This window comes from Pogona vitticeps, chromosome 13 (assembly GCF_051106095.1).
Source record: "Pogona vitticeps strain Pit_001003342236 chromosome 13, PviZW2.1, whole genome shotgun sequence".
NCBI lineage: Eukaryota > Metazoa > Chordata > Lepidosauria > Squamata > Agamidae > Pogona > Pogona vitticeps.
This window is the reverse complement of record NC_135795.1, coordinates 5,276,628-5,299,037: the sequence shown is the minus strand read 5'-3', so window position 1 is coordinate 5,299,037 and position 22,410 is coordinate 5,276,628. Positions and strand designations below refer to the sequence as shown.

The 22,410-nt window shown below is 49.7% G+C and overlaps 1 protein-coding gene across 3 annotated transcripts in view; it reads left to right on the top strand.

The window, feature by feature from the left end:
- SBK1 (SH3 domain binding kinase 1) overlaps positions 1-18,318 on the top strand; it is a 73,422-nt gene extending 55,104 nt beyond the window's left edge. For all 3 annotated transcript variants that reach the window (XM_020815853.3, XM_020815854.3, XM_078381500.1), the window contains exons 2-4: positions 8,899-9,101; positions 10,103-10,305; positions 12,035-18,318. In XM_020815853.3, coding sequence (XP_020671512.2) covers positions 8,899-9,101; positions 10,103-10,305; positions 12,035-12,823 — 1,195 coding nt within the window. In that variant the 3' untranslated portion in view covers positions 12,824-18,318. The remainder of the gene's footprint in view (positions 1-8,898; positions 9,102-10,102; positions 10,306-12,034) is intronic.
- Positions 18,319-22,410: the final 4,092 nt, after the last annotated feature.

The window sequence follows — 22,410 nt, the reverse complement described above, 5'->3', positions numbered from 1 at the left end:
CACCCCCAAAATGTATCTGTTTATATGTATTCTGAGGGTGCATAAAGAAGGCTGACCGCCGAAGAATTGACGCTTTTGAATTGTGGTGCTGGAGGAGACTCTTGAGAGTCCCCTGGACTTGCAAGGAGAAGAAACCTATCCATTTTGAAGGAAATCAATCCTGAGTGCTCACTGGAAGGACAGATCCTGAAGCTGAGGCTCCAATACGTTGGCCGTCTCATGAGAAGAGAAGACTCCCTGGAAAAGACCCTGATGTTGGGAGAGTGTGAAGGCAAGAGGAGAAGGGGACGACAGAGGACGAGATGGATGGACAGGGTCATCGAAGCAACCAACGTGAATTTGACCAAACTGTGGGAGGCAGTGGAAGACAGGAGGGCTCTGGTCCATGGGGTCACGAAGAGTCGGACACGACTTAACGACTAAACAACATTTGCCAGAACTGGCCACTAGAACCCATTCAATGTATAGCTTTCAATCCTTCTGTGTTTGTCAGCATCCATGGGGTGGTGGTAGTGGGAACCGATCCCTCGTGGATACTGTGGTCCTACGATATTTGAAATGGCAGCTTCACTGGCTTCTGAAGCTTAGGCTTGGCAGATGGAGGCAAGAAAGGGAGTGAAACCCACCACATTCTGTCAGGTAGACCCTGTAGGTTGGGTGGAGGAGACCCAGAAATACAGAACCATTGTGTGATTGTTTATATGCATAACTCTGTATACAGACAAACCTTTTGAGAGCATGACTGTCGTTGGAATCAGGGGCAGGCCAGACCTGAGTGCCTGTAGGATTCCCCCTTAAGTTGTAGTGGTTGTTTCCTCGAAATCCAAGATCCCCCCTGGACTGGTGCAAAAGCCGTCCCCTTTGAATTCAAATTCTCAGAATGCAGAATTTTGTTCTGAATGCAAAGATAAGAACAAAAAGCAGGGTTCTTCCATACAAAAGACGCGCTCTTGGTTACACCAAGCTTTCGTAGTCTCTGCCGTACAACTCACAACGAGAAGACGAAGGCATTTGTTTCACTGCAGGGGTTAAAATAGTTAGGACTTAGAAATCCATCCAGATTAAATAGAACTGCTGGATAGCTCAGTGGGATGAGGTACCTGGATGTGGAGCCAGAGGTTGGGAGTTCGATTCCCGCACGGTGCCTCCTGGACAGGGGCTGGACTTGATGACCCCATGGGGTCTCTTCCAGCTTTGCAGTTCTAAGCGGATGATGCTGATGAGCAGCAGATCATTGTGTGAGCAGCAAAAATGAACAGGAGGTCTGAGCATTAATTGTTTTTTTTTAAAGGACCCATCAGTGGTCCCCAACCTTGGTCCTCCAGATGTTCTTGGACTTCAATTCCCAGAACTCCTGGCCAGCAGAGGTGGTGGTGAAGGCTTCTGGGAGTTGTAGTCCAAGAACATCTGGAGGCCCAAGGTTGGGGACCACTGGACTATGTGACTCCTAATCTTTAAGGCGACACTGAACTAGACTGACCTTCAAATAGAGAATGGTCTTCAAATTGAGCACATGCCCACCCGAACCTGGATCTTGGAGCAGGACAGAAAGAAAGCTCGTGTTCTCAGGTTAGAAGCAAGACTGGGTGTGTGTGGCTGCTTGGCCCTCCAAAGGACAGCATCATCCTGCAGCCCATGGAGGGGAATGTGCGCCTTTAGAACCCCGGACTCGGGAGCTGCTGCTTTTGCTGCCGTAGCAACGGGGTTGCTATGATTCAGTAATTATGAGCGGTTGATTCTTTTCTTTTTAAAAAAAATCTTCCCGCACTCCTCAGTTAATTGACCGCAGCCTCCTCTCCTCTTTCTTCCTCGATGTGGTCTCCTCTGAAATGAAAACGTCTGTCCTTGAAAAACCCACTTCCTTGGTTTTTCAGGAGCCCTAAATATTTTATTACTGTCGAGGCCAATCGTCATCATAATTCTCACTGTCGTCGCCACCACCATATCTGCAGGATCATTATCTGCTGATTCTCTTATCCACTGGCTGAAAATACTAAATAAAAAAACCCAGAAATGCCTTTATATATATTTCCAGGGTGTATTTATGAGCACTGGCCACTAGGGGAGCCAGAGACCATGCAATGTACAATGGTCGGTACTGTACGTACTTCCTTTTTTGGCCTCAGTCCGGGGCGAAGCTTGGCACCCCTCTCCCATGGGTCTTGCAGTCCCGCTGTATTTTCATATACCAGGGTTGGGCAGTACCCCCCCCCCGCCAAAGCCATTTTTGTGCTCGGCCATGGTGCCCTCAAAAAGCAATTTGGTGGCAACTGCAGTATCGAATACAACCACGGATTCAACCCAGGAAGACCCTATTTGAAGCAAGCACACAATCTTGTTTTAAATAACGTGTCGTGGTTCGCCCCGAATTTCAGCAGCCGGCGTGAAAAGCACAGTGGAAAGCAAGCCCCATGCGTGCTTGGAATGGGGTCATCAATGGCATGTTTGGCTGCTGAACTAGGGTAGTAGGGCAGTAGCCGTGGGGCAGCCCGTGGTGGATCCTAGATGGGTAAGGTTGGCCCCTGCACCCAACAACGTTGCCTGTTTTCCTTTACGTTGTCTTCCTGTCGTGGCCTTATCGTTGTCATACTGTGGAAAGCCGTCTCAGGCGGCAAGAGAGTAAAGACTAAGGTCAGAGCAGAGGTAAAACTTGAACTGGGGGCCTCCTGGTTCACCGCTCTGCCCTGACTATGAACCACACTCTTGGGGAAATACCTTGATGGTCCCTCAGCGCAGTGAAGGCTGGTGGCCCCCGATGCCGGTAAGGTCATGAATCCACTCCGGGTTTCCATCCTGACTTCACAGGAGCTGTCTAAGGTGCTGAATCGTCCCCACCCCATGGGTTTATCATCTCAGGTAGCTCTTGCAAAACCTGGACTAAAACCTGGCATGGATTCACTTGCTCCGCTGGCATCGGAGGCACCCGTTCCGACGGCCTCAACGGAGCGCTAGTCTCCGAAGAGCGGCAGGCGTGATTGGAAGCAGAGGCCGCTCCAGGTGTTTTGCTGTCCAAAGGCAAGGGCCAAAGGACCCGTCCCCTTCTCCACTCTACACACAGATCTTCAGCTGAATCACACCAGTTCTGTTGATAGGACAGTGCCCTCCATGCCGCTAGGCTGGCGTAAAGGGCACGGGATGTTCTGTACGACTCCCAGGGCTTTGTCCCCCAGTAGAAGAGAAAGGCAGGGGTGCTCACTTGCAATGGCTAGGCGTCTACCATTGATGGGGCCGCCCCATTCTCATTTCATCTCCCTGCCCCCTGCTGCCTAATGACAGGGCCGGCTCAAGAAGACGAGAGGCTTTCCGTGCCTTCGCAGAGCGGCACCTTGAGCGGCTGGCTTTAACGAAGAGGGAGGCCGAGCCCCAGTGCCGACAGGACGAGATTCTCCCAGAACCAAAAGCCGGAGCCAGCTTCGGCCCCTGGAATGTCTTGATGGGAACTTTGCCCAGTGGGTCACAGAAGCCGACGCTTTCCAGAGAGCGCTCGAGGAAGACCGACGATGCCCTTGCACAAAACGCCGTGCGGGCTGGCTGCAACGAAGGGCCGGTGAGAGGAATCTCCTCTGTGCACGCCCAGAGAGACTCTTTCCTTTTCTTAGTTCCCCCAAGATGTTCCGGTGGAGGAAAGCCTCTGTGAGGCCAGGGCCCATTTAAACAGGGATGGAGGAACTCATGAATGGCCCACGTAGAGGGGAAAACGTCACTGCCAAATTCTGGGGTCTCCGACTGAGACCGTTACAGGCTGTCATCCGAACTCTCTGCCCCACGTGACAAGACGTAAAGCAGCAAGGATGAACAGCTTACAGCTCACCCCTTAGGAACTGCATTGTCTCCCCCCACTTTTCTAGGGGAACGCCATCTCTTCTGCTTCCGCACCTCCGGAGAGCTAGACTCTGGGCTAAGCTTAGAAGGCCTTTGTTCTTTGTAAACAGCACAAGCTCCTTTGTTCTGGGTCACGGCGGTGACTAATGAATTCAGGGTCACTCTTGGGCCACTTGGCTGGGTTTCGCCACCACTCAGCGCCGGCGGCCAGCCTGCGTTCCAAAAGGGAGCGACCGGGAACGGCCGTACCAGCTGCCGCTTCTGTACCTTTTTTTCAGTGATCTTTCGAGGCTGGCGGTTGAAAGATGTGCTTGGAATCCTTGGCTAGATAAATAGGATGTTTCTCTTTTACAAAACAGGCAGGCTCCCTGCACATCCAGGATGGGCAATCTGCATTCGAACCCAGGCATTGCTCCTGGCTCACCCGGCACATCCTGGTCTCCGTTGTAAAGTTTTGAAGTTTTGGTTAAATTCCTGAAATACAGGGCAGAAATGCTGGGTTTTACAGAACAGAATAGCTCCAAGGTTCCCCAGAGTAGACCACCCCTTTCTCATTAACGGGCACATACAGTCTCAGTAATTCACTCTGAGACGTCACTCGGAAAAAGAAGAAAAGGTTTCATTACTTACTATTGAACGGCTCGATGGCAAAGCTGACAAACAAGACGGACCGAACATGTCCAGCAGACTTCAGAAGACTCTAGAGAGGGAAAAGTGGCTGAGCAGAGAGGCGGGGCTCTAGAGTCAGGGAAGGAATGATTGGTTGCTGCTGGATAGATTGACATTTGCCCCAGCCTAGATAGGTCCCTCCCAGCCAAACCTGCTGAAGTCATCTTGCAAGGTTGCAAAAACCACAGCAGTGTAGCAGGACCAAGTTTAGTCAAAAGCGCAGCAATGCCCCAGGCACCAAAATGTGTTGTTAGAGGTGTGCTTCTACCATGTTTCATGTAATCGAATGGGAACATGGTGTCTTGTGGGTTCAATCTGTTTTTCTTCCAAAGCGTATCGTTTTTGGCCTTCCTTGCTTGCTCAAGCCCAGGATCTGACATCCCCAGCATCTCTGGCAGGGGAAGGTTTCTGCCATCATTTTGCATTGATCCGTTTCCGGGGAGACGCCAAGGGCTTGCCCGGGTGCAAAGGACACCTGCATCCCTTCCAGTTCCCCTCCTTGGAGAAACACAGCGGTTTGGGAATTGTGCCTTCTCCCAGGCAAGACGGGAACTGCCTCTAACCCGAGGGAGACGTAGCGACTGCCTATAAATACCTGCCACAGACTTCGAGCCGGAAAGGAGGGGGCGTAGGCTCGTTTTAGTCAATGAGAAGCGGTGAAACGCCGCATTTTTAAGTCCCCGCTGGAGGCAGGGAGGTGGAACAATGAATTGGCAGCACGAGCCACAGAATCCTGGGCTCACCCTCCTGGATGGGCAATCCACGGGGGTGGGATCAGGAAGGAGGCAAGGGTTCATCGGCAAGGTGACCCATGCCCCCAAAGGCCCCGATAGGACAGGCAAAGCTGTGCCCTGTCTTGCTTTACATCATTTGCACAAGGGCAAGCTCCCTGGCACAAGCAAAAAGCGCTGCTCCCAAGACTCTGGAACTCTCTGCCACTGGAAGCCAAGCTGGCCCCCATCTTTGCTCTCCTTCCACAAGCAGGCAAAGACCTTTCTCTTCCGGCAGGCTTTCCCTGAGTGGAGAGTTTTTAATGGATTGTTGTACCCTTACTGTTTCGAACCGGTTTTCAGGGTGGAATTTGTTCCATCCTTTTAAGAATTTGTATACTTACTGTTTTTAACTTGAAACTTATTTTATGATGTAAGCCGCTTCCCCAGATAGTCTACTCCTTTCTCATGAACCGGCACCGAAAGTCTCAGTAACCCACTCTGAGACATTGGTAGGAGAAAGAATAAAGACATATCTTTACTTACAGTTGTGAACAGATAAACAGCAAACAAACAAACAAACTTTTTACAACAGAAAAAGAGAGAGGGAAAAGGACACTCAGCAGAGAGGCGGGACTCTCTTTGAATTCAGAGTCAGGAAGGAATGATTGGTTGATGCTGGGTAGATTGACAGTCACCCCAGCCCAGAAAAGCCACACCCAGTCTCTCAAACTACAGGTAGCCTGCGAGGTTGTAAAAACACCAACTTAGACTGGCAAGTCCTATCAAATCTGGCTGAAACGATGGATGCTGTGACTCATTACATCAGTAGGGCATTGGGTTGGGAAAGCGGGTTCAAGACACCACCCCGTCTACAGGTTGCCAGTTTTCCCAGTAGCTTTTACAAACCATTCCAAGCAGCCTGTTTTTCCTCCCTATCCTCCCAAGAAAAGCGGGGCCTGCTGGCTTCTGCCTGTCAATCTTCTCTCTACATAAAGGACAGAAGTGCACGTGGTTCTTTCAGTCCGTTGGCAATCCATGTATGGGAGAGAGAGAGAGAATTCTCTGCTGGGAGAGGCTTGGCCATGATGGAAAAAAAACCTACGTGGCGTCATATATGCAGCGTGATTAATTTAGATGGGAAAATGTAATGTATTATTTTAAGCGTGCCTGCTGCGGTCACTCTTGATTGAGGTCTCATAATAGCCCAAGCCATGCTAGCCTTGCAAATCAAACACCCACTTAAGTACTTCCAAGCAAATAGGCTCCTGGCCTCGTACCAGGAATTATTACGCAGTCATTTATAGCCATGCTTTCTGTGCGTCTGAGTTGCCTTATGCCAGCGTTCTCTCACGTGCCTGATCACATTTTCCCCTTGCTATATTTTTTTTCTTGTTCTTGATTCTCTATTAATCATCTTTATCACCATCGTCGTCGTCGTCGTCGCTGAATTGCCGAATAACCCAGTGGTTTCTGTAGGTCTCTGGCTCAGAGGTTGGGAGTTCGATTCCTCACGGCGCCTTCTAGACAGGGGCTGTCCTTGATGATCCGTAGGGCCCATTCATGCTCTGCAGTTATAAGATTCATTTATTATTGTCGCCGTCATCATCTTAGAACCGCAGAACTGGAAGGGACCCAATCTCTGGCTCTGCATCCAGAAGAAGGCAAGAAGGAAGACCACAAAGGGGAGAGAACTTATCTCACGGGGTCATTGTGAAGACAAAAGGCAATCAAGAGTAGAAAGTGCACAAAGAAGTTTTAGAAAGCCTTTTCGGTCATCACGATGAGCTAGAGTGGTGTTAAGTGCAGAATGAGCAACGATGGGCTCAAGTTACAGGAAGCCAGATTTCGATTGAATATCAGGAAAAACTTCCTAACTGTTAGAGCAGTAAGACGATGGAAGCAGTGATCTCAAGAGATGGTGAGTGCTCCGACATGGGAGGCGTTCAAGACAACCCCCTGGCAGATATCCTTTGATTCTGTATTCCTGCATCAAGCAGGGGGGTTGGACTTGATGGCCTTATAGGTTCCTTCCAACTTTGCTGTTCTATGATTCTAAGGAAACTGGTTTCCAAGCGCCAGGGGAAATCCATTTTAAGAGCCATAGAAGGAAAGGTAGGACTTCCAAAGCAGGCAAATAACACAGGGGGAACTGAAGTAGGGAATAGAAGACAGAACACATATATGAATTGCCCTATTGGGGAAAGTTTTTCAGTTTCTGTACGCTTGTCCAGGAGTCAATATGGTGTAGTGAACAAGGTGTTCGGCAAGGATTCAGGAGACTTGGGCATGAAAACTGACTGGAGAGTGGCAATGATATATAGTGGTGCTTCGCTTGACGACGTTAATTCGTTCCAGCAAAATCGCTGTAGAGCGAAAACATCGTCAAACAAAATTTAAAAAAAACCATTGAAACGCATTGAAAACAGTTCAATGCATTCCAATGGGCTGAATACCTGCTCGTCCAGCGAAGATCCTCCTTACGGTGGCCATTTTCTGGTGCCTGTTAAGCGAAAAAGCCTTCCTAAAAACAGCATTTTCTTCAGCCGCACGGCCATTTTGAAACCCGACGATCAGCTGTTTACTGATCGTTGTAGAGCAAAAATCGGTTCCCGAAGCAGGGAACCGATCATCGCAAAGCGGAAAAACCCAATTTAAACCATCGTTTTGCAATTGCAAAAACCTAATCGTACAGCGATTTCCTCGTTAAGCGAGGCAATAGTTAAGCGAGGCACCACTGTATGTATTTATTGCACTACTGCATAGATCATAGCATGGGGGGGGGGAACCAGTCAATGAAGCTAACATAAACATGGGAAAAAAACAGTTACAATTAATACAGAGAAGTTAAAACATGTTGAATATTCATACCTCTATGCTGGCTGGATATAAAGTTTGGGAGTTCGGTTCCCACTGTGTATCCTGAGAGAAGAGCCAGCCTGTGTAGCCTTGGGCCAGCTGCACAGCCTTAGTATGCCCCTCCCCCGAAAAAGTGGAAGGGGAAACCACTTTTGAGCACTCTGTACCTAGAAAAGTCAAGAAAGAGTCGCTATCCGTCATTCTTGACGACACCCAACTATCATGATGTGTCTCTCTAAAGTATAGACAAGACTTTGCTTATAAAACAAATTCAAATGGCAATGAAACAAACTTTTAGCAGATGACTCCGGGTGGATTTGATTAGACGCCAATCATACTCTTTATGTCTTGGAGTCTCCATGACGATTTGCAGAGAGGGAGTCCACAGACGTCTGGAGAAAGGGCGGCAGGGAATGCTCCTTGAAACATTTGGCATGCTTGAAAACTCTTGAGGAGGGCCGTCGTCAGCACTGCCCTTCGGTGGGTCATTCAGCGGCTCTCCGGGCATTCAGCACTCGTGATGGATAACCTACGTTACAACAGCTCTCAAAGACCTAATGATTTGATACAGAGCTTGGGAACTCGACGTTTGTTTGTAATGGCCAGAATCCCCCCCCCCCAACTGGGATTTTGGGAGTGTTGGTCTTAGAAAGCAAGTTCCTAGAGTATTATGTTTGATTTTCTCGTTTTAGTGTCCCAATAGCAGTCTTTCAGACTGACCCAGATTTGGAGTTTTCGCAGCGTCTTTGCTTCCATTTTGCTCCCAGCTGGACCCCCTTCATGCCACAATATGGAAACTGACACCGTTCCTTCTCCCCACCCCCATCTTTTCCTCCAGTGTCACCATGAGTGCTGGTTCTATTGAGCAAGAGCCTTTGCGCAAGCTGGCTTGCTGCGGAGTGCCCCTCATCACGGAGGACATGCAGTCGCTGGCCATCCGCACCCTCTCGGGCACGGACATCAACAAACATTACGACCTCATCCGGGAGCTGGGGAAGGGGACCTACGGCAAGGTGGACCTTGTCTCCCACAAGAGCACAGGTGAGCTCCGCAAGATCCCCCTCTGGGCGGAGGTCCAGGCCAGGCAGTGACGTCAACGCCAGGCGCCGCTGGACGACGGCAGGGCGCTCTACGTGGGGCACTTATCCTCACTTCTTGACGCATTTTAAACATAAAACATTTATTTCTTTTACTCTCTTGTACACTGACTGCTGCAAAATGTTTTATGTGGGGCAGTATGCAAATTCTATGGGGACGTGGTGGCGCTGCGGGTTAAACCGCAGAAGCCTCTGTGCTGCAAGGTCGGAAGACCAGCCGTTGTAAGATCGAATCCACGCGACGGAGGGAGCTCCCGTCGCTTTGTCCCGGCTCCTGCCAACCTAGCAGTTCGAAAGCATGTAAATGCAACTAGATAAATAGGTACCACCTCGGTGGGAAGGTCACGGCATTCCGTGTCTAGTCACGCTGGCCACGTGACCACGAAAGCTGTCTACGGACAAATGCCGGCTCTACGGCTTGGAGACGGGGATGAGCACTGCGCCCTAGAGTCGGACACGACTGGACTAAATGTCAAGGGAAACCTTATCTTTTTATGCAAATTCTATAAATATTACATCAGATAGATAGACAGAAAAGACCGATACTAATTCTTATATACTTTATTAGGGTCTCCAGAGACCTCCTGAGACTTCGTATTAAAGGTTTACAAAGGCTTGAGATAAAATGGAAAGATTTATTTGACCCTGAAAAAGAAGCATTTTATGGTGTAACAGAGGGACCGGGGTAAGGAGGTGTCCTTTATAATTTCTGCTATCTTGAATTTCAGCCCACCCTGACCCCATCACAGTGAATGGAGATAGGGTATCCTATCGTCTCCTCATCTAATGGATCTCAGCCTTGCCTGTTTTCATGGTGGCATAGAAATATTCCAGGCTGAATCTGGATAGAACGCCTATGAAAGCTTCCCCTCCTTTTTTTGTATTATCCAAAAAAGATAAATCAAATTGATCTCCTTCTTCCTTCTGCTACTCTCCCATTATCAGGTACCAAGATGGCGCTGAAATTTGTCAACAAGAACAAGACCAAGCTGAAGAACTTTCTGAGGGAGTTTAGCATCACCAACACACTGTCCTCCAGCCCGTTCATCATCAAGGTCTTCGACGTGGTCTTTGAGACCGAAGATTGCTATGTCTTTGCCCAAGAATATGCCCCGGGAGGGGATCTCTTTGACATCATCCCTGCACAGGTAAAGTAGACCCTGGTTTTCATGGCTCTTCGGCCACGGGCGTCCCTCATTCTTCGTGAGGAAAACAAGGGTCCTTGACCCGAATGACAATCGTTTGAACCTCGTTTCTTAGACTCTTTGCTCTTCAGGATGTCTCAAAATGAACGTAGTGCAGAATGGAGAAGATTCTGCCCACGGTGTCTTTCTTCTCAACTCGTCCTGTACACTGTGCGGTTAGGGGTTTTAAAATCGACCTCCCATTCGGAGCGATGCCAGGTTTATTCCAGGCCTCATAGCCACATAGAAAGCAATGGGGGTGGGGAGGAACTGCTGGGAACAGAAAAATTATCCCTCCCCCAGCAACAGACTTCTCGGGAAAGAGGTTTGGTGAACATCGCCTGCGTCAGGCCTTCCCTCTCTTGCTGGTCCCGGTTTCCCCAACACACAGCAGTTCAGTTTCGAAGAAGCCACAGAACAAATGACTATTAGAGTGTGATTTTCAGTCTGTATATGTGTGTTTGTGTGCATTTGTGTGTGGGTGTATCCAAAGGCATAGGTGGACATGTGGAGGTTTATAAAGAGATGTACAGCGGTGCCTTGCTTTACGATTGCCCCGCATTACGACAAATCTGCTTTATGACTATCTTTTTGCGATCGCAATTGCGATCGCAAAACAATGGTCTAAATGGGGGAATTTTGCTTTGCGATGATCGGTTCCCTGCTTCGGGAACCGATTCTTTGTAAAACGATGATTTTTCAACAGCTGATTGGCGGTTTCAAAATGGCCGCCGGGTAAATAAAATAGCTCCCCGCTGTGTTTAGGGATGGATTCCTCGGTATACAGGCAGCAAAAATGGTCGCCGTATGGAGGATCTTTGCTGGACAGTGAGTTTTAAGCCCATTGGAACGCATTGAAAGGTTTTCAGTGCGTTTCAATGGGCTTTTTATTTTCGCTTTACAATGTTTTCGCTTAACGACGATTTTCCTGGAACGGATTATCGCCGTTAAGCGCGGCACCACTGTATTATGTATCTGTAACATAGACCCAGTGGGGCTCTGGATCAGTATCAGCATTCTGGATATCATTTGCAGGTGATCCAGTGAGTATGTTTGTAGGCAGTGCCATTGCCTGAATGGATGCAACCCTTAAGGGCATAGCCAGGGAGGGCTGACATTATGACGGAGTGGGATAGATGTACCCAGCTGTATTACGCAAAACACGGTTTTGGATCCCAGGCTACAGTCTAGGGAGCAGAACAGCTCTAAAGAGGATGGATGTTGGACAGTCCCAAGGTGAGGTTCCACACAAAGTTAACTGGTTCAAAGAATGCTAAATATTTTTCAGACTGCTCTGTGAACGGCTGTGCTAGTCCCAAAGCTATCCTGTTCTTTGGAGCCAGACGGCTGTAGCGTTGAGGGTTGCTCTCTGAAAAAAGAGGGCAGGGCTCCAGTACGTTTCCCACAAGGGGCACTCATTGACATTGCCTCTTCACTGTTCGGAGAGCCTTGTGTTGCAGCGGTTAAACTGCAGTACTGCAGTAAAGACTCTGCTCGCAACCTGAGTTCAATCCTAGGCATTAAAGACATAGGAGCGCTACCTCTTTTTCTCACGCAACCATCCTCAAATTGTCCCCTTGGACATCAATAGGCTATGAAGAGATGAACTGATTTTGTTGGGATGTCATATTTGGCCTTGGGGCGTCCGTCCCGCCGACAATTCCTTGCTCACCCTCTCTCTCTCGGTTGGCAGGTGGGTCTCCCCGAGGACATGGTGAAGCGCTGTGTGCAGCAGTTAGGTCTCGCCTTGGATTACATGCACAGCAAAAACCTGGTGCATCGAGACATCAAGCCAGAAAATGTCCTCCTTTTCGACCGTGACTGCCGGCGGGTCAAGCTGGCGGACTTCGGCATGACACGGAAGGTGGGGTGCCGGGTGAAGCGCATCAGCGGGACCATCCCGTACACGGCGCCGGAGGTTTGCCAGGCTGGTCGGGCGGAAGGCTTTACCGTGGACACCAGTATCGATGTGTGGGCTTTTGGGGTGCTCATCTTCTGCGTGCTGACGGGGAACTTCCCTTGGGAGGCCGCCTCAGCCTCAGACACCTTCTTTGAGGAGTTTGTGAGGTGGCAGAAGGGGCGCCTGGCGGGCTTGCCCTCGCAGTGGCGACGCTTCACAGACCATGCGCTGCGCATGTTCCAGCGCCTGCTGGCCCTCGACCCGGAGAAACGCTGCCCCGTGAAGGAGGTTTTCTTCTTCATCAAATACGACCTGATGTCAGAAGTCCGTCGCCGCCCCTCTTACCGCTCCCGCAAGCACGCCGGGGACAAGCTCTCGGCTGGCCCTCACCGCCACGAGACGCCCAGCGCCTGTACCCCGACCCCGCTCAAAAGAACCATTCTGACGGAAGGCAGTGTCTCCCGACTCTCTGGCACAGAGTCCGGCCTCCCTTCTCCAGCGGGAGGGAGCAGAACTGACGGGCGTCAGGACAAAGGAAAGGGGCAAATGGTGTTGGCCACAGCCATTGAGATCTGCGTCTGAGGAGCGGGCACGCAGGGCGGGGGCCACCGTGCCTCCCCGCCTGCAGGGAACATGCCGGCATAGCAGTGTCCGCTCTGTACAGGGCTGTGTGTGGAAGGAATCCATTTTTTTTATCTCCCAGAGGGACTCGGATCCGTATCAAAGCAAAAAAAAAAATTAAAATAAAAAGATAAAAATGAAAAAATGGGGGAAAAGAAAAATAGTCAACAAATAAGGAACAAAAAGTAGGAAAGGTGGCCCTCATTTTGCTCAAGAGGACAATGGACGTGAACAGTCCTCTGTTGACCTCGCATGGCAGTAGAAGACCGCTTTCCTTACACGAAGACTGAGAAGCAAAAGCCAACCATGGAGGGGGTAGCCAGTGGGCTAGTGGCTGGAGGGGAGAGTGCAAGTGGGCCTGGGGGGGGTGGCTTGACGTTGAGGAACCATTGGATGCTTGGTGGGAGGGGGAAGGGGTTCCTTCAGCCATCAACTCCTTTCTTGCCAGTCAGAATTGGTTTTTAGATGGCTTCTGTTTTGAAGGGGAGGGAATGGGAACCCTTAAGGATTGACATGGTGGTAGCGGTGGGGTTGGGGAGATGACAGGACCCATGTGGGGCACAGCAACATCTTGGATCTGGGAGGTGGTTTTTTCCCTAGAGCTTGGTCACATTCTATAACCAAGATCTGGTTCCTTTGCGGGTTTGGTTGTGCCTGCTGGGAGAAACAGAATTGGTGCTGAGCCACGATGCTGGGGGCTTGTCCTACAGGTCAAATGGAGATGCACCCACCCCAGGCAATAAGCATGTTCTTGTTATTCAGCCTCAACTGGCTTTACTCTCTGCCCATCTTGGGTGTAAGTATCATGCGGTGCAGGCTATCCACCGTGCCCTGCTGTTTTCATGGATGTAGCTGACACAAACTCCTGTGAGGTGAGGCTGATGGCTTCAGTATGTCGGGAAAGGCCTCAGCAAGGGTTAGGAGGATTGATTCTTGAGCTGACCTCCTTTTCCCGATTTTGAGGTGGTCCCTCTTAGGGAGGGAGTCCACTTGGCTAAACTATTAGGGCATTCAGCCTAAACTCACGCTGGCTAGATCTTTTCCTAGGAAAGTACCAGATGCCTCACCCCACAAACACAGATTCTTACTGGCACTCTCCTGCCCCCAACGGAAGTAAAATGCAGACTTAGGGTGGTTTGGGGGAACCTGGAAAAATTACAGGGCTGCCAAGGAAGCAATCGGTGCCACCCATGTAGCAAGTGTTACGTCTGTGTGCGTGTCTGTGTGTGTCTAAATGGTGGTCAAGTTGAGTGCAACTCTTTGCTGTGTGGCCCTCACCCCTCAAGAGACAGACCTGCTTCTGCTTTTAGAGCTGAACAAGAGGAGGGCCGGGCATTGGGGCCTGAGGGCATGGAGGGGAACAGGCAAGCCATTTTGTGCGGGACTGCGCCGTCGCGAAAACTGGGCCCCTGTGTGGTGAGAGGCTGTCTCTGGGGAGGCGGGTTCTAGGTGCGAGCACCAACTTACTCCCATGAACCACTGGAAGGGCGAGGGACAGAGTCTCATGGGATTGCAGGTGAGGGAACCTCAAGGCTCTGCAGGGCCGAAGAGAATGAAGAGGCAAGGTCTGAGCAGATAGCGTGGCCACGTTACAACACTTTTAGTCTCCGACAGAACAAAGGCACTGCCCGAATCCTTCCTGACTACTTAGCTGTGGAGAGTGGGAGAGAGAGCAACTTAGAGCAACTAGGGAAACATAGCATCGGCTTCTGGGAAACAGATGCGAAGCCCACGGAGAGAGTCTCAGAGCAATATCTGCTGCCTCATGGAGACCCTCAAACGGTCCAAAGGGCTCATATCATACGACTTTTCAATCTGGGACACTTTTAATATCAGGCTTGGGGATCTGGGTCTCTTGCAGCAACGAGGCCAAATTTCATTGGCTAGGAGGGATCGGAGAAGGGTGATGCTCTAAAGGTCTCCCCCTCCTTATCCTGGTGTGGATAAAGGATAGATTCCCGCCACAGCACCCATGGGACACCAAGGTGCTGCTGGAGGGAAAATGACAACCTCAAAACATCGGCCTGGATAAAAAAAAAAACCCGTATGGTCCTGCATCACACGGTTGCGTGCCTCCTCTCGGAGCTGAAGCACAAGGCAACGAGGCTGCTGTCTAGACTACCTTGCAAATTAACGAGGGCTTGGAGTGGAGGGAGCACCTAGAAATGATACAGCCCCCCTCCTTTCACCAAGGGCTCAGACCAATATGGACCTCCCTTTGCCGTAGGTGCGTGGAGCTATGGAAAGGCCCTTCTCCTCAGAATCACTGGCACGGTGTCCTTTTAGCGCCACCGCTTGGAAGAAAGTTAATTTGAGGGTGGGGAGATGGGCATGGGCGAGAGGTCCTTCCTTAGGGCGTCAACGCGGGTGACGTCTTCTCCCCGTTTCTGTCCGCTCCGTCGTCCCAAGCTAAAGGGTTGAGTGGAGGAACCCAACTTGGTCCTTCATTCCTGTGGGCGACGCCCTCCGTTCTCCAAACCATTTTATAGGATCGCCTTGTGTGTCGCTGTGCGTGTTCGCCCTCCCCGAGACTCTCCTCTGCACAAAGGGCTATATCACGATATTTCTGAAACAACACAGCAGTTTACAAACAAACAAAAAAACACAACATGGCTGTCTACCCCCTCTTTCTTGCCCTGCCCTTTCCAACTTGAGGGGAAGTGTATGTGTGTGTGTGTGTGTTGGTGTGTTTATGTAAAAGGCAAGGGTGCGTTGTCAGAGTAGGCATCCCCAGGAATGGCACGTGCCTGCCGCAAACACTCTTGCCCAACATATTGACCCCCGATTGTCCATCAACTCCAGAATTATGGCAGCTTGCCATGACTGCCTAGAACACCGTCTTCTTTGCTGGACTTCGACGAAGCCTGAGGGACGCCCCCTACCTGCCTTTTCTACTGCCCTTCCGGCCTGCTTTCGACTGGGGGGGGGCACTTCAACGGTCTTAGCCTTCCTTGGCGTGGCCCTAAGCGATCCAAATCCCCCACCCATTTGTTGTGCCCCGAACCTGCTTGTTAATCTGTCTCTCTCGACACTCCACGCCGGAGTCTTTGGGAGGGGAGAAATGCAGATCTCTGACGCCCTCCTCTCTTGTTGTCACCCTGCCGCCTTGTGCGTACACGCGTGTGGAGGTTGGGATGGTAGCCGACGCTAGAATTTTTTTTAGAACTAGGCACTGCACCGATTCTAGATATTAGCCGCGACCTCTCCTTTTTGCCTTAGGACCTTTCGATCTTTTGTGCAATAATGTAGATAAGGATTAAGAACACCTTATAGACCTTGATTTCTGTTGTTTTTGAATATATATATATTTTTCCCCAATGTGGGTGTGGGGAGGAGGGAAATAGAAGGGGAAGAATGGGGGAAACAGAGGGTTTGGGGGATATTAGGTGGGCCTGAGTGGGGGTGGTTTCCCCATTAACTTTGTTCTTGTTCACGATTGTTTTCCCTTCTGTTGACTGTTCCGTCCTGGACCCCTTCTCCCAAATGTAAGAGGGTTTTGTTTTTTTCCCCCCTGTGTTAAACATAGGTTACCTCAGTTTCTGTCACTGTTAAGAAGAAGGGAAGCTTTTGAAAAAAAAATTAACAAAAAAAAACCCTCATAAAAATGGTAACAAATAATTTTTAAAATGCAAAAAAAAAAATTCTTGTGTGGAAGATGGATAACTTATGGAAGATAAGACGTTTCAGAAGCATTTAAAATGGCAATTTCCTGTTGTAGCATTGAGGCAGTGAAGCTTTTCCAAAGTGACGGTTGCGATAAGGCTGCTTTGGTTCAGGAGGGGGGAAAATGTTCTTTTCTAAAAGTTGAGACAGCGGGCCTGTGGAATACTGGGTCACTGGTGTCCTTAGGTCAGGAACTATAGCATCAAGGAGGGACCTGGCCAAGATGGGTTTCCGTCAGGAGCTGCTTTTGTTCCCTTGCTGTGACACCTGTTGCGTCTCCTACATGCCCAGAGGGAAGGTGAATGGCTTCACTCTTAGGGTGGATCCGCTCCATATTTTATTCTGAACTTTCCAAGCTGCCGAACGATAATCCCCAAAGAGGTGAAGCACCTTGGGTGGGTCCTGCAAAGTTCAGAATAAAAATGGGAGTGGATCGATCACCTGCCCTCCCACCCAAGTGAAATCAGGCTGGCCTCAACCTCCATGAAAGGCTTGTCCTGCTGAAGGGCTGGACAGAATCCACTTCTGTTCCTCACAGAAGCCAGCTTAGTCAAAACAGACTTCACCTTGATTCAATAATACAGTGGTGCCTCGCTAGACGATTGCCTCATGGGATGATCAACCCGCAAGACGATTGTTTTTTGCAATCACTATGGTGCCTCGCAAGACTTTTTTTTTCTATGACCATGCTTCACAAGACTTTTTAAAAAGACTGAGGCTTCACAAGACTTTAAGACCGATGCTTTGCAAGACTTTTTTTTTTTGAGACCGATGCATAAAACCTCGCAAGACGATTTTTTCACAAGATGACGATTTTCGCGGAACGCATTAAAATAGTCTTGCGAGGCACCACTGTACATCCGACTTCACCTTGCCTCATGGGAACACCACTCCTGTTGTGAGGCAAAATGGGGCATCTATTGAAGGTCACAGAGGTTGAGGGTGGGTGGGCATAGGAGAAGGAAACCTTCCAGCTTGCTCCGGACCTCTATGCTAGCCCACTCCTCCCTGGTCTGCTGCTGGGGAGGGGGGGGCTGTATTTCCTTGCCCGTGTGGAGGTCATGTTGACTGGCCAGTCCAGTAGGCTTCTGGATGTGGACTGAGGTGGGGGAGAGGTTCCATTCTGGCTTTCGCTCTAGACATCAATATATTGTGGGTTGGCCCTGCCTCCTTCTATCCCAGCAGTTCCCAATCTTAGGTCTCCAGATGTTCTTGGACTAAAACTCCCAGAAGCCTTCACCACTCACTGTGCTGGCCTGGAGTTCTGGGAGTTGTAGTCCAAGAACATCTGGGGTCCCAAAGTTGAGAACCACAGTCTTGAGTGGTCAACGCGGGGAATTGTCCCTCCATTCCTTACACCAATTCCCTTGCTTGAGAACAGCCCCTTTAGGAAAGCTTCACTGCATTACCTCTGTTGTGTTTGTGACTTAGCATTGTGAACTGGTGGGTTGTATATGCACTGTTCTTGTACTGTATTCCTGCAAGGAGAGAGAGGGGGTTTGTTACAAAGCCCCCGTCCGGTCAGACTGGCCACGTGGCCATGTGGGGAGAACAACTTCCACTCTTTCCTGGAGGAGAGAGAAAGGAAAAATAAAAATAAAAAGAATAAAAGTGGAGCAAAGAACAATCACCATCACACACACACACACACACACACACACACAAAAGAGCAGAACAAAATCTTTGTAAATATTCTGGGACTCTCTTGACTCGTGCAAAGGAGGTTTTTAAATGTTATTTAATTAATTCTATATTGCAGTCAATTGCTATAAAATAAAAAACAGGTGTAAAAATACATAGACCCATCTGTATGTGTCTTTCATAGTTTGGAGGTGGGGAAAGGCAGTAAAACGAATTAATAATGCGTGATGCAACTTTTAACTGTGGTAATCTGGCTACTGAGATGTCATGAGTAACACAATGAGTTTTTAAAAAATAAAATAAAATACAGTAGGGCCCCATTATCTGCAGGATCATTATCCGCTGATTCACTTATCCGCAGTCTGAAAATATTAAAAATAATGAAAGAAAAATCCCCCAAATATATATTTTAATGATGAATTTCCCAGAACTGGCCACTAGAGGGAGCCAGAGACCATGGTATGTATAATGTTCACTATTCATTCACTATGATCCACATTTTTCAGCATCCACGGAGGGCGGAGGAGTTTTGGAACCGATCCTCCACTCATACAAGGGGTTCTATTCTGATTTCTGGATGAGACACATAGTTTCCAGAACAATAACGAAGAAGGCATTCTCCTTCAGTTCCCCAGGTCACCTCGTAAGTGGGACATTCCACCTCCTACCAACCTTATCTGCCCCAGGGTATCCAGTTGTGACTATAAGTTTACTGGTAGTAATGTTGGGCATCCAATCTCCTCATCCCCTGGCCTTACTATAAATGACAAAGTCTGCAAATGTATAAATAGGGTGAGGCTCAGGTTGCAATATACAGAAGGCAGAGCGGTAGACATTGCCCCATCATTTGCATTCCTTTGCTAGCTCCTTTGACTTCTGCGAGTGGAATAGAAGAGGGTCCTTTTTTTCTTCGCTTGCTTCAGGTGGCAAAAACAGCTGGCCGTGCTGGAAACTTGAAGCACAAAAGGCGAGGCCTTGCCCAACTGCTATTCCCACAGCCTACCAGTTTGTTGATTCATCCCAGATATCATTACACAACGATCGGGAACAGGATATATGAAGTGCACTTGAAGCTAATGGCTTATTGAAACAAAACATTTGCTCTTATAAAAGTACTGTTTTTTCTCCCCTTGGAATCCAGATGATGCAAGACTGGTCCTATCTGACAGCATGGTTTATTTTGTTCCTGGGTTTGTTCCAGGGAAAGAGTTTAGTCCTATGGTGCTTTTACATGAAGTTTGTTGTCAAGTTGGAACACAAATATATATGCATGGTGATCATCATTATTTTAAACAGCTCCAGAGAAAAAGCTTCAGCAGCAAAGTGGGTTACTTGGAATTTCCTTCCTTCCTTCTCCTCATCCCTCCCCTCCCTCCTTCCTCCCTCCCTCCCTTCTCCTCATCCCTCTCCTTCCTTCCTTCCTTCCTTCCTTCCTTCCTTCCTTCCTTCCTTCCTTCCTTCCTTCCTTCCTTCCTTCCTTCCTTCCTTCCTTCCTTCCTCCCTCCCTCCCTCCCTCCCTCCCTCCCTCCCTCCTCATCCCTCCCTCCCTCCCTTCTCATCCCTCCCCTCCCTCCCTCCTTTCTCCCTTCTCCTCATCCCTCCCCTTCCTTCCTTCCTTCCTTCCTTCCTTCCTTCCTTCCTTCCTTCCTTCCTTCCTTCCTTCCTTCCTTCCTTCCTTCCTTCCTTCCTTCCTTCCCTCCCTCCCTCCCTCCTCCCTCCCTCCCTTCTCCTCATCCCTCCCCTCCCTCCCTCCTTCCTCCCTTCTCCTCATCCCTCTCCTTCCTTCCTTCCTTCCTTCCTTCCTTCCTTCCTTCCTTCCTTCCTTCCTTCCTTCCTTCCTTCCTTCCTTCCTTCCTTCCTTCCTTCCTTCCTTCCCTCCCTCCTCCCTCCCTCCCTTCTCCTCATCCCTCCCCTCCCTCCCTCCTTTCTCCCTTCTCCTCATCCCTCCCCTTCCTTCCTTCCTTCCTTCCTTCCTTCCTTCCTTCCTTCCTTCCCTCCCTCCTCCCTCCCTCCCTTCTCCTCATCCCTCCCCTCCCTCCCTCCTCCCTCCCTTCTCCTCATCCCTCCCCTTCCTTCCTTCCTTCCTTCCTTCCTTCCTTCCTTCCTTCCTTCCTTCCTTCCTTCCTTCCTTCCTTCCTTCCTTCCTTCCTTCCTTCCTTCCTTCCTTCCTTCCGGAGAAGGTTTCAAAGACCTGGCAGTGTTTCAGGTTTCAAACACTTTGGTCTCCAAGGGGCCATGACAGTGCCTGGGGTGACTGTCGGAATGGTGCTGGTGTTCATGCAGGAAATCTATTCCAGCGCTCAGCACCACACACAGCTTGCACAGAGAAAGCTTTGATGCGCACTCTGTAAAGCCTGGATCCTAGGGGATTCGGCAGCCACTGGCACGGTAAGAGAGCTTGCAGGCTGGTCTCTGACATGGCTCCTCTCCATGAATATGCATGGCGTGTTTTCCTTGATCCGGGCCCAGCCCTGCGGCAGCTGAGCCACTTCTACCCGGAGACTAGAGCAAGGGAGAGCATGGCTGGCGGTGGCCTTTGAGCGACACTGCAAAGAAACGGCAAGGAGGAATGTGACGGGACTGCCAGCTGGAACATGGACCCCATGCACTCTCTGGAGCAGTGATGCATCTGGGGGCAAAGAAGCCAAAGGAAAGCAGTGCTCAGATCACTGGGAGGGCAGTATATGTTGCCACCCCAAGGCTACTATATTTAAGGAAATTGTTAAGGAGCGGAAATCCATTCATTAAAGGTTCCCCTGTTCATATTGATCACAGGGGGAGAGCGAGGCTGGGCAAATGCCAGCATCTGTTCAAATATCACACCCAAGCGGGGCTTGTACTGGGAAACGCTCTTTCTGAAGGTATGCTGATGCAGGGGAATACAGAGTGGTTACATGCTTCCTACTTCTGTGAATGGAAGGATGATTGGGGGAGGGGGCTCTGCCTCCATTTGGAGGACCGTTCACTGGAAACATAGGGATGTTTTTTGGTAATAGCCAGTTGGTTTTTTAAAAAGACACCCATAGGAGGAAATATTAAATGCACGTCGAGGCCAAACAAGTGTTGGGTTCACCGCCCACATCCACGTGAGATTCCTAGAGAATATGAGCAAGAGGGTGGCCGTCACAGATGCTTTTCAGTGGCTCTGGACGTTGCTGAGTGTTTTTGTCACTGGCGAACTGCAGTGTGTGAGGGCAAATGCCTATGCTACCCTCTTGTTGTGTGCTGTCAAGTCAACGTTGACTTCTGGTGACCTCATGCATGAATGACCTCCACCGTGTCCTGTCCTCGACAGCCCTGCTCTGCTCTTGCAAACTCACGGCTGTGATTTCCTAAAGGAGTCAGTCCATCTCCTGTTTGCACTTCCTCTTTTCCTGCTGCCTTCCACCTTTCCCAGCATTATTGTCTTATCCGGAGAATCCTCTCTCTCTCAGAGAGAGTTCAGGCTGAATTTGCTCTCGGATCCATTCGCTTGTCTTTCTGGCAGTCCGGGGCATCCACAAACTTCTCCTCCAGCGACGCATTTCAAGCAATCCATTTTTCCCCCTCAATAGCTTTCTTTACTCTCCAACTCCCCCAACCTGTACATAATAACCAGAAAGGCAATACTGCTGCCTCAACCTTGAGGCCAGCTCTGATTGTGAAATTCTTGGCTCACTGCCTCTCTTGTAGCTGCTGCGCCTCATTAGTTCTCATCTGTGGGGTTCCTCATTAGAGACGCCGTTCCACGCCTGCTGTCGGAAGAGGCTTTCCCTCACGCCATCCTGAGATACAGCCGCCGAGACACCCCAGTAACAGGGTCAGAAGATGGACCCGGAGTGAATTCCAGCCACGTACGTAGCTGGACTGAGTTCAGTTCCTTAGTAATGATGGAAATGAGTGTGGATTTCATTAAGGGCCGATCTTATTAAAAGACGAAAGCAGCCCGGTCTGTCAGCCCAGGGAAGTGTCTGACAGCAGGTGCAATCATCTGCACCGTCTCTGACGGAGAGCCCAATTAGTACACCATTAAATCTACAGAGGTGGTGGAAACCGCCTGCAAAGCAGAAGGCAGGAGGCAGCAGCAGCGAAGGAGGCTCAAGGCTCCCTTAAAAGGACTTCATCTCGTTTTGCATCTTCTTCCTTTGTTCCCTCAATCTCTCTGTTGCACCCACATCACTTATCTTCTCCTCTTTGTATTTCCCCGGCTTCATTTATTTCAAGGCTCGAGCCTCTGATGATCCTATTGTGTGGCGTTTTCTGTG